The sequence below is a fragment of the Acromyrmex echinatior genome, chromosome 6 (assembly GCF_024713525.1).
Source record: "Acromyrmex echinatior isolate Ae372 chromosome 6, ASM2471352v2, whole genome shotgun sequence".
Taxonomy (NCBI): domain Eukaryota; kingdom Metazoa; phylum Arthropoda; class Insecta; order Hymenoptera; family Formicidae; genus Acromyrmex; species Acromyrmex echinatior.
The window spans coordinates 8,003,484-8,016,057 of NC_141857.1; the positions used below are offsets into that span (position 1 = coordinate 8,003,484).

The 12,574-nt window shown below is 36.4% G+C and overlaps 1 protein-coding gene across 1 annotated transcript in view; it reads right to left on the reverse strand.

The window, feature by feature from the left end:
* Window positions 1–7,000: 7,000 nt before the first annotated feature.
* LOC147909339 (uncharacterized) overlaps window positions 7,001–12,574 on the reverse strand; it is a 37,132-nt gene continuing 31,558 nt past the window's right edge. The window contains exon 4 of the mRNA XM_087406836.1: window positions 7,001–7,403. Coding sequence (XP_087262962.1) covers window positions 7,336–7,403 — 68 coding nt within the window. The 3' untranslated portion in view covers window positions 7,001–7,335. The remainder of the gene's footprint in view (window positions 7,404–12,574) is intronic.

Sequence of the window (12,574 nt, forward strand, 5' to 3'; positions counted from 1 at the left end):
GCTATATGATGTTTGCTTATTGATAATAAAAGATGCAATTAATAGTTGGCGTTGTCTTGATTAGATAGACTAACTGAACACGCGTAATATGGCCAAACTAGAACATGATACAGTTGCATGCAATACGGTAGTACATGTAAGCAGGGCTGCGATCGTTTACAACCCTTTGGCATATTACAGGTTAATGTATTAAATGGCGAATCATATTCAAATTTGCGAACAATTACAGTCGAAATCCGTATATGTATTATGAACAACATACAAATTTATCTAATGCAACTCATAATTAATTCATTTACACATTCAAAATTCTCGCCTACTACTAGAACAGCGAAAATATGCGTTTTGCGCCGTTCATTTGCATGTAAAGGTAAACTGCGGTAAACCACGAATCATAATAAATTTTAATAAATTATTTCACCGTTACGCATTGTAACACATAATTATTTCGAAAATTCTTTATTAAAAATTAGGAATTACTTTTAGCGTAATAGTAAATAAACTATCTTTACGACTTTACTTCTCAGTGTTCTCACAGTTTCATTTACCACTACTATCTCGAGATTGTGACGTCAGAAGCTTGAAAATACACAATAAAAATTCTTACAAAATTTGTTAATACAAAATTATACATATTTTTAGTAAAATAATATTTACAATTTGCAAAAATGACTTGTAAAATATACCGAAAATTTTGTTTCATTATTTATTAATTAACCATATCTGAAAATGAATTATGTATGACCAAAAAACGAAACAAGAGCTGCTGTTTGCAGGTTTTAACCAACTGCCAAATTAAATTATATAAAAATAATTTATGATATAATATTACTATTTAATAATATTTCACATTTATGATTTATGATATAATAATTTAAAATATGATTTCATTTCTCTTCGAAACAAGAAGATGGTTTTTATGGTGTACATTATAAATCTAGTCTGTCTATTACAAATGTTATTTTATTTATAAAAAATATTTCTATTTAATTACAATTTGCAAGAATTTTTATTATGTTTTCTCGCTTCTAAGATACTTGTGTGAGTAAACAGGAGTCCCTTAGCACTCTCTGATTATTTGTGTATACTTTGCAATTTGCAAAATGTAAATTTGATTATATCATGATTTTCTGGCGACCGCGGATACGCAGATATCTATCTGTTGACATTGCACCACCATCGGCGACGGAATCGTATAACAGCTCGTGCACGTCGCGCTAACGTTGAAATGTAACTAATTAACGTCTCTAGAACCATATCACTCTCGACACGCGTGCGATCTGCAGACCGGGAGTAACGTGCAGAGTCGGCTGGGGCCGAGGAAACTCAGACTGAAATCGTAATATCGTTGTCCGCGTTGGAAGATTCCAACATGTTAATCTCTGCCATATATGTGTGCCGTACGCGAGATCTAATGAATACATCATTGTCGATAATGCGCACTCTCGTTCGCAGCATACGGATATTCTTTTACGTATTGATGTCACGGCGTGCAATCATGATCGTCCCATATCCTAAATAAATATATAATATATAATAACAATAATTATATTAGGACTCTCGAATTTTAAACAATACAAAAAGATAAATATAATAGAACGAGAGTTAGCAACGATAAACGGCGCAATTATTCAGTTCCAAATAAAGAATCCAATATCTGAGTATTAATTGTTCACTAAATAATTGCGCCGTTTATCGTTGACTCCCATTAGCCTATTATATTTACCTTGTTGTATGTAATATCGACATCTGATGACGATCAACAGCGATCTTGTTATCAACGGAAAGTGAAGCATCATGAAACGAAAGGAGGAAGCGATGGTGGACACGTAAATAAGTGTCGTGTACGTATGTACACCAGCGGATGTGCATAATACTTACCCGGAAAGAGCATGCGATCGTATAGAGGATGAAGGCTAGTAACGGCGGAAGGAGGGAGGGAGGGCGGGAGGAAGGGAGGGACAGAATGAGGTACGGGGTGGGTTAACAACGTGATCACGGTTCAAGCACTCCCACAGGATCGCCACATCAACTGGCCGATCCACCCTTTCTCACTATCCGCCATCCAGCCTCTTCTCCATCCGGTATTTTGCTCCTCCCTGTCCCTATCCCTCTCACCACGGGAGACACACTTCTCATCCTCTCCCGCGTCAAGCGCTTTCCGGGATACACTCTTGTCGTGTGGTCTGTCAAGATATCTAGCTCCCTCGCGATCGTTTCCATCGATGCATGCACGACGCGCTTATATGCACGTGCGAACCTGCCATGTGCAGATCGCCGGTCGTCGATTAACAGCCTCGTGCAATACACAAGCGAAACATCTCGCCGTATCGCGGAAACGCTCGCTTTTCGAAAAATGACAGCCCTCCACCGGTTTCGCGAATCGTGTTTTTCGCGATGTTCCTTTTTTCCCCACATTTCATTTTTTTTTTCCTCACTTTACGTCGTGTCGGTTTTTTTTCCCCCGTGCGAAACATCGCTACTCTTGTCACGATTTTTTCTACGATAGCAATAACAATCGACCCTGATATTTCGTGAGTTGTAGCGCTAATCACGCACATTAATTAACTCTTAAACGTTATACCACAGAAACACATGTGATATACATATATAGGTATAGCATCCTAATTCGATTGTTGTAACTTTCATTAAAAAATATAATATTGTTGTAAAACATTTTTTCAATCAAACTATCAGATATTAAGAGACATAACTGTACCAAACAAATATATGTATTTTTATTAATAAAAAATGTTGTAAACATATTAAAGAAGCATTGGAAAAGAGCTGGATACGTTATGCCGAAAAGGCTTTTAAGATATTGGAGTACTTGATAAAAGATCGCATTAACGAACTGTAAGTGTGAAGGAGAGGCGGTAGAAAAATTCGCCTCTCTGCTATACGATGATAAAGATTCGCAATTTTTCTGACATAAATATCAAACATTAATAAATCGCACGTCTATCGACATGAGCTCTGTCGCCTGTTAACTCTTGTCAACTACGATTTTGTTCTGCATCGATTTTATGAGTATTATTTCTGGAAACCTCGCTAAACGTCGATTTTGACATTAGGCATTATGTTTCGCGCCCATCAACGTACTACAATATATTAGTTACCTATTTCAGGTATCTATAATATTTTTTATATTTGCACATAAATATGTTTGCTCGGCATTATGCACGTAAACATAATGAAATAATAATGAATCACGATTTTCATCATCTAAACATCATCAGCCTGCGTAAGTTTCATTTATAATGAAATTTCTCTATCGGTTTACAAACTGGCGGAGTTTGCTGGTTTACATTAATTGCCCTTATTATTACCCCTGCCAGGCATTAAGAATCATTCGCAACGGGCCAACGTTTTCGATCCGAAAGTACGAACGGAATTTTCTCATGGTACTCCGGAAGTATCCTACACCAACCTCGCAAATGCAATTTCATTAGTCTAATGGATTTCGATGCTCGAGACTGTAATCCGTTATTTTTTGCGTGCCGCAGTACGGAAAATTGGATAATTTATGGGTTTGAAGTAATGAAAGGGAATTTAACGTGCGGAGGAAAGATCTACGTGGGACGATCCGAAAACTTTAAAAATCGAGTCGGACTTTGTGTGAAACTGGAAAAATAGGATGAAAAAAAAAAGAAGAAAGGGGAAGAGGTGAGCACCGCGAACGGCAGAAACAACTGGATGGAATCCGGACTATTCAAGAACAACGCAATTACTCTATCACAATAGACCTGCGGACTACGAGTTCTCTTGGCACGGCATCTTGTAGAATCGAACAAACTCGTGAGGTCGATGGAGGGACGTTTCCGATCCTTTTACCTTTCAATTAATCGTTCAATTAATATTGGAGCTTTCCGAACGCTCTTTCCCATGCGCACTAACATATTACGAAATTAATCTTAAATGAAAGGATGATTTTCAAGTTACGTATTATATACAAATTCATATGTATATGTATAAACGGTATCTCTCACATATACATGCATACATGTGTATATATATATATATGCATGTATTGGTTTATATTAACCATGTAATTTGGAATTTAATTGCGTTTCTGGTGACGCTAACGTCGGCCGCAATCGCCTTTTACATATTTTACCGCTTTCGTTAATTAAGCCCTGCGCGCGTGCGCGCGCGGGCACTGCGAATAAAACGAAATCTGAAATGTAGATTTCGCCCACCCGCTGCTGTTATAACGCGCGCCAAGAGAAATAATTTACTTTTTCAACAGCTCCGCGTATGTCGCGTCCAAGCTAGTTATACTGCCTTTTCACACAGAATTTCACAGCTCGTAAACACGGGAACGGAGCCGGTGCACGTGGCCGTCGGTTAATTTAGGGCTGGTTCACGATGCAACGTGAACTCTCCGAGTGCGTGCGTGCGTAGGATCGACCGATCGTGTTCCGACGCGCACGTTATTTCGACGCTTGAATTTTTAGCACCGTTTCTGCGCCGCGTTCACGAAAGTTAAAACTCCCCCGGAAACTGTATCTGAAAAAAACGATCGACCAGTCGTCAATGTTGCGAACCATCGTGCGGTGTTTTTCATTAGAATTAAAATCGGAGAGTTTAGCATTTAAAAAAAAGCGACAAAATAGAGTTTTAGAGCTCGGCAACTTCTAATTGTGAAACTCGTATTAGTAATACAGTGTTTCGTAAATGAAAGATTTTATCGAATCTATTTCATTTATTGATCAATGATTATATTTATTTGATTTCAATTTGATTGAATAATATTATAATTTGATAGCGTCATAAAAAGATAGAACGATTAGCTTCTTTTCCTCTTCGAGCTATTCTCCACTTAATTCGACCGTCAAACTTTCTTATGAAATAAAGTTTGTTAGGTCGATTGTATACAGTTTTGCAATAACGTGAATTAACGTAATGCGTTATCGGATTTAGAATTACGCGATAGAGAGAAATCTGACAAACAGGCTGGCATTCTGCGCTGATCGATCCTGCGTGTCCTGCTTAAGTGGAGGATGTCGTTTTGGTGAAACCACACAGAGGGTGATCAGACCCAACAGAGACTAACGGAAGGAAAATCCGCTACAGTACACGGGTACATTATGTAAGAGCTCGCAATAAGGAAATAAATCGCCCGCCTTCTTCAGCGAAAGGAAAAATAATTCTCTTCTCTTGCTTCTCCACTAACACGTAAATTACGGAAATTGTATCAGCGATAAAACTAAAATTACGCTAATATTTAAATGTAGTATCATAACTAGCGGAATTTTCGCGCATCAAATATTTTCTTTCCCAAGTTTTTAATTCTCTCTCAGAAAAAAAGCAGAATTTACAAAAAAAAAGACGGGAAGCGGAACTGCGCAATGAAATTAATGAGAGAGGGTATAGACGGAAAGGGACAAATTACTTTTCTGGCAGACGTTCCATTTCACGCACAATTTAACCGCGCGATCTCCGTAAAAGGCGCTTGCATGATTGCTTTGCTTGCAATATAGTTGAAAAGAAAACGATCAACAGCCGGGAACGGAATCAGGCAAGCGCATCACCCCGCTTTTACCTAATCACTTTTGTGATGGCTCGATTAATCTTTCTGATGAAATCTGAACTGTTGCTCAAATTGAAAATGTTTGAATAAACGTCTTCTTTACAGAAAATCGAAAAGATTGAGCGAGGAATATTCTTTATAATCTATATTAAGCTCTACGATCATTTTATTTTGCAATCAATTATAATCGCGTAATCGATGTATCATGTGAATTCCATTAAAACGATACAAGGTATCTAAAAAATTATTCAGCGATAATTAAATAAAGATTAAAATTTTACACAAATATTTAAATCCCTATTTCTTCCTATGCAAGGGGTTGAAATGATTGTCACGTGGCTAAACAAAAAAGTGAATATAGCGATACAGATTGTTAAATTTCTAGCAACGATAGGATCATTACTTGTAACGATCACATTTTCCTCCTGCTGTTTATTCAAAGTCGTCTACGAGAGAGTCGTTACTTTAAATAGGTCATTTGAAGGGTAGAACTTACGGCCCAGGTAAATCTAGAGTAAACTTTTAACTTGTGTAAATGATTGTGAAATGACAATATTTCACAGACATTTCTTTCTATTGATTTGCAAAAGTGCAATCGTAATTAATTTCTCGTTATGCTGTGTATTGACTGTTGCATACGCAGATCTGAAGGCAATGTCCTTTGACGTGCCACTGTAGGAAGTGCTTTATCAAAGATTTCATAACGTAGTCGAGTGTACGTTGTCTAGTGTATCGTATAAAGGAGCTTCTGAATGTAAAAATCGCAAACTATAGATATGAAAGGCAATATCAAAGGGTTATTTATTCTTGCTCAGAAATCAACAAACGCGAAGAAGAGCGGCAGAGCGAAAAGATATTAGAAAGGAGGACGTTAGATTTTTCAATTTAGCTGACGGTGCATAAGACCAGCACTGGTTTACAATATTATCTTATCTTTGTGGATTGTGCTATTAGTCTGCGTTCCTGGCCGACAGTTTTCACTTTATCCCGACAGTTTTACTCCCGAGTTTATTTCTAGCAGCTAGATGAAAGCGCTCTGCAGTTTTTCCTTTGGTTACACATCGCGTCTCCATCGTGCTGTTGGCACGGCATTTAAATACTTGATTGCGTGCGCTTTTTTCCTAAACCCCTTCCTTTTCATCCTTTCTACTCAGTACTTGCTGTAATCTCTATCTTTATTTTTGGCCATCGCGAGAATCAGAGACAAGACGTGCACGGCGGTATAATGAAAATAAGCTAATTGCGCATGTTAAAAGCTTTTCCGGGTTAACAGTGATGAACTGCGTAACGAGTTTTGTGCCGCAGAGTGCTTGAAGAGTTGGTTGTGCGATAATTTTCAGATTTATTTTCGTAGAATGTGTAGCAATTGTTAAATTAGTAATTAGAGAAACATTAGTACGGGAACAACAAGCTTAATACAACAGTGCAACGAAGAAATAATATTGTATTAAATTTTTCCATAAATAAAATTTAATTGCGTTTATTATATTTTCAAAACATTTTATGCTATTACACCGTTATAAAGGTGTCGACGCGTGTCTGCGTTCACTCAGTACGACGCGCGTATTACCGTGTTGTTCCGATAATGCTTTTAGAGTAATTTAGAGTCACGTCCAAAGGGTCGCATGTAGCTTGGTTTCTGGTCCGTTAAAAATTACGAGGAACAGTCGACACAGCGTGTCGACGTTTCAGCAGCGTTCCGTGGGGGTTTAACGGCTACCAGCAACGAGGTTCACAGTTTGCCGCCCCCGACGGTGGTGATGGCTGCGGCGCGGTGAGTCATAGGCTGGTCGTCATCCCTTTCACTTACTTTTCCAGCCATTCGATGTGGTTACTGGTTGCGAGTACGCTGCGAGTGGTATGAGTCTCCCTTAAAATTAGATATAACAATAAGGCACTTAAAGGTATCACAATGGAAAAATGAAAGTGACATATCTTTGGAGTCAAAATTATGTCGAATAGTGCAGATATTACATTTATAATAATATAATATATCTATGTATTAAGAGGGCCAGGTTTGGAGGATCAAGAAATCAACGATTTTTAATGAATTTTTTGTGGAAAAATGATTACAGCTATCAATTTTAGGTTTGGATTTATATGTTTTATTTATACTTTATACAATAAGTATGAATTTTTATTAATTAAAATGTGTTGAAATGTCCGAGAGGCAACAATGGCGGCAAATGTGTCCACATGGGGTTTTGTTAAATTGCTGATAGCCAGAACTAGTCGTCCGAAATAAAAAAATCAAATTGATTTATAATTAATTATGTTGAATGTATACAGTAAACCTAACAAAATTATAAAAAATCGTGATTTGTTAAAATTACTCTTTTATAAAAAAAAAAGATTTTTCTTGATCTATTTTTCATTAAGTTGCCAAAAAACTATTATTGTTTTGAAAAATTTATTATTTTTTTTAGGTTTACCGTATGGAGAAAGTAATTGTAATAAATATGTAAAAAGCAGCGATTAAGCTATTTTCTCTTTATAATGTCAGCAAATTTGAAAAAACACGTTTCGAAGAAAATACGTTTAAAGTTTTGAGTTAGAATACTTATGTTTTTTTAGTACTTACAATAAATTTTTCTTATTCGGCGATTCCTGGGCATTTTTGCTGACGTTTTCTAACCAGTTCTAACTTCTTTACACGAAGTTATAAATGAGTATAAGGATTTTAACAGAATGACATAATACAATTAATCATCTTGTTTGAAATGTTTGAACAGAAATGTAGAAAAAGACAGTAATACGGCAGATGTTTCTTTGTTCGAAGAAGTTCGTAACAACCGTACGACGCGCCATGTCGCGCCAAATCGAAACGTGTCTAATTTTTACCTTTCGGTAAACCGTGGATAACTCCATTATCTTATTTCTATAACAATTTTGGCAATATAATTTCAGGACAATCAATTTTCCAAAAATGAAATTTAAAAAAATCGATTTTTTTGGACCCTCCAAACCATCCGGCCCCCTTAAATGCAATAACTAACTTCATTCTGCTAGAATCCTTATACTCGTTTATAACTTTGTCTAAGAAAGTTGGAACTGGTTAGAAAACGTCGGTAAAAGTATTCAGTTGCTGTATTAAGAATTGTAAAAACTGCAGCGAAAGAAGTTTCCGTTTATTTCGCTTGCCAACAGGCGACAGACGTAACGAATGACTTCAATTAATTAGCAAAGAAACATTGTTGGAAAGGGCTGTAATCTGTGAGATATAATTTTTTATCTATGAGGTTTTATTTTTCCTTATAATATAATACAGTCATATGTAAGTTTTGAATAACCGCGCGTCATGGAGCCAAAATGGCAGTAGTTTGCGGTACTTTGTTATCTAGTAACTTTAGTCTCGCTGAGATGCCTGAGATAAACTCCTCTCGGAGTGGGAGATTATTTCCTACATCATGCAGATTACTTTGGACAAGGCAACAGATCCTTGGGGAATCAAAGTCGAGATGTGAATATTTTAGCTTGATATACCTACTTTAATGTCATGCACGATCAAGGAATTGTTTTCTCTCTTTACCGGCTTATCACTTGTGTAATTTTATTAATTCTGTAATATATAATTGTGTAATATTATTAATTCGTTTATACTTAGAACAGCGACAAGAAAATAAAGATTCGCTATTTTGTAAATTAATCTTCCGTGATTTTCTGACTTTGATGTAGATTTTACACCATTCCTGTTTTAAAGTCGCGATAGCAATTATCTTTTATTTTCTCATTGATGACAGATTATTAAGATTAAATACTTATAGGTTTCTCTAAAATCTTTGCTTCACATTAACAGTGGTCATACAAGAACCAAAAAAGATTGTTATGAACGAATAACCAATGCAAATCAATGCGAAATCGCTTGATCGGCAAATAATACGAATGTTGCGCAGCTGCGCGAGGGTGATTCGATAAAAATAATGCGCTAACGAAAATGTATTTCGACCGACAGAGATAAAAAAAAAAGGGTAGAACGAGGCGTGATTTAAAATTTAAATGTGTTCGTCGAATCCACGTTCGCGTAAAACAAGTCAATGGTCGTTTATTTCGCCGCCGCGCGACCGATAAAATTTCACAGTCGGACGAAACGAATCGATACGCTTATATTTACATCGACGAAGTGTTATTAAGGAGTAATTAGATTATAGCTGCATATTGCACATTACACGTAACACCATAGCGGTATTGCCGTTTCGATATTGTACCTTGTGATCAAAATAGTCTCATTGCGAACGATTTTGTTCATTCACTGAGAAATGAACTATAAATAATATGTGTCGATACTAAATAAAATAATATGTGCAAGAAAAGTTTATGATTTCGCTAGAAAGAAAGTACAATCACATTGATATAATAATATATCCTGTAAAAAGTGATCGATTGTATTTTTTTTAGTACAATTATAAATATATACTTTTTCGCACATATTATTTTACCAAGAATTGATATAATTTTCTACAGAAAATTCTTTTATTTCATTAAAATTAATTGAAATAAGATCGAAATGTGCTGACTATTGACACATTTCTAGAAATGATTTCTAGAAAGCGAAGAAGTAACAGTGATAGTCATAATAATTGTTGTAACAATCTTAACTTCCCCTCCTCTCCCCCCCCCCCCCCCCGGCCCCATTCAACATCATAACAGTCTTAACGCCATTTACGTTCATGTTCGCATGTTTGTCCATGAATTTCCACGCGGTTGCCTGAAACGGATACCTAACGGATACCTCTGTTTCAGAAAGGACGTCCGACTTCCGGTACAGTTCCAACGAGCTATAGCCATGGAGGCGGAAGCTACGAGGGAGGCTATATAGGGCCAAAGTGATTACGGCAGAAGGAGAAATACGAGCTTCCCGTTCCCTAAAAGACGCCAGCGACGTCATTTCCACGAGTCCTGCTGCACTGCAGGTACGCAGCACATATCCACTGGCATTTTGTCTCTTGCGATGCCGGCGCTAATTATTAAATACCGCTAATTATCTACAATCGTACATTGCTTCGTACATTTATCTCTGTACTTTATTTTATTACTATTGAATCTCGTAACGCTCCTCTTATGACGCTCAGAAATGTATATTGCTATACATATATGTATTTAAAAATTACTCGTTAAATAAAATCAGCACTGTAACTAAACAGACCCGCAAAAAATCCTTTTTTTAATTACCGAAAAGAACGTAACAATGAATACGATATAAAATTGAATGAAATGATAAGCTTAATTACCGCACTCTCGTCCCGTAGATTCTTTTCTCAAATATATTAAACAATTTTTGCTGTGCAAATTTTATGCATAGAACAAAATGAGAGGTTTTATTTGACTATTTTTTTTTTTATTTACAGCACGACACGTGACGCGGTTAAACAAGAATCCTCGTCTGTGGATTGGGTGTTATAATTAGAAGATAATACGTGGAAAAAAATTCGTCATATTTTTACTTTTGCCGGCAGCTGCGATACCCTGAACAACCTATGCAGCAAAAGAAATTCAACGGTCACATTTCTCCGGTTGAATTCTTGAAGCCTTTATTCATCTCTGATTTGTGTGCTCATTAGAAAACTACACCGACAGAATCCTTGTGAAAGGCGGAGGATAAATATTAAAAATAATCTCTCTCTTTCTCTCTTATGAATTTACGACAGTTATTATTATAACTGAAAAAGAATACAGTACTATTACTTTTGAAAGCAACGTAAGGAAAAAATCTAAAAAATATACAAAGAGGAAAACAAAGAATTACATAGCGACTGTAATCATCTGTTATATATTATTATTTATTATTATTATATTTATGTACAATATTGTATTAACAAAATGTACAATGGAACTTAGACATTTATTGTTAATCCAAAATTGCAAATAAATATAATATAATATATAATAATAAACAACAAACATGGCGCAAAGGAAGATTGAAAATATTGGATGAATTAATCAAGCGTCTGTTATGCCCTGTTAATACGATCGTTATTTTTTTTTAATCGGATGATACTGTTTGTATATGTAACGATTTACCTGCCACTAAGGCAAATTAATTACTTTCAGTAGGTAGATTCATTGATCCAATTCGCCGGAGATGGTCGCGTTAGATGGAGAGTCGATAAACACGTGCACCGATAAGATCACTTTCAAAGCGCGTCTTCATTTAACTAAATCCAAACCCTAGCTAGTGCAAATGGTTCTGCATCAGATATCGTGTACGTATTTTCCCACATTGGGAAATAGTCCAGCCGGCTGGCTGGTCGACGAGGGAGTTTACGATCGCCGCCATCGTGATTTGCATACGATCCGTCTACCATCGCATCTCTCTTTTCGCGTCTAGCGTTACTAAATACCGTGGAGTTCGCTTAAACTTCCTACATTCGTCGATCACTGTTTTATTATCTTTTACTTGCCGTCGAACACTCCAGGCAGTCTGCGGTTTTTACGCTCGTCTGCATAAGTTTTTTTAAGACTGTTACGTTTTTTCAGAGGTTTGAGACTGTATCTCCGATTAAAAGAAACAATTGAACTTCGAGAGAGTTTTTGAACCAATAAAATCAAATAACGACGTAAACGTTACGTTGCGGTATAAATATTAATATTTTATTAAAAGAGTTCCTCTTAATGAACTTAAACCTGAATTGAATTTTTAATAGATATAATTTCTAAATTTGGTGACACGCGTCATTATGTTTTTCATTGATAAAAAGCCAAACTTGAATTTTTACGATTCATCGATGAAACAACAAGCACCCTACGCTATAATCAAAGTCTTAAAGATAAATTGTCTCCTCTGTCAAAGCCTGGAAACACAATGCATCATCCATAGAATACCAAAGGTTGAACGCTGTAGTTGGCCATAGTTTTATTATTCCATTTCATTCCGGATATTCGGGGCACAGTGGTTTTTTATTCGCCCGAATGCACAGACTTTTTCAAGATCGTGACAGGATTCAGCGGCGTTTATTTGCCGAGGAAAACCGCGTGATGTCAAACCCTCGTCTCTTTTTCGCATTCTCCCTCTCTCTCTCTCTCTCTCTCTCCCTCTTTTTTTAA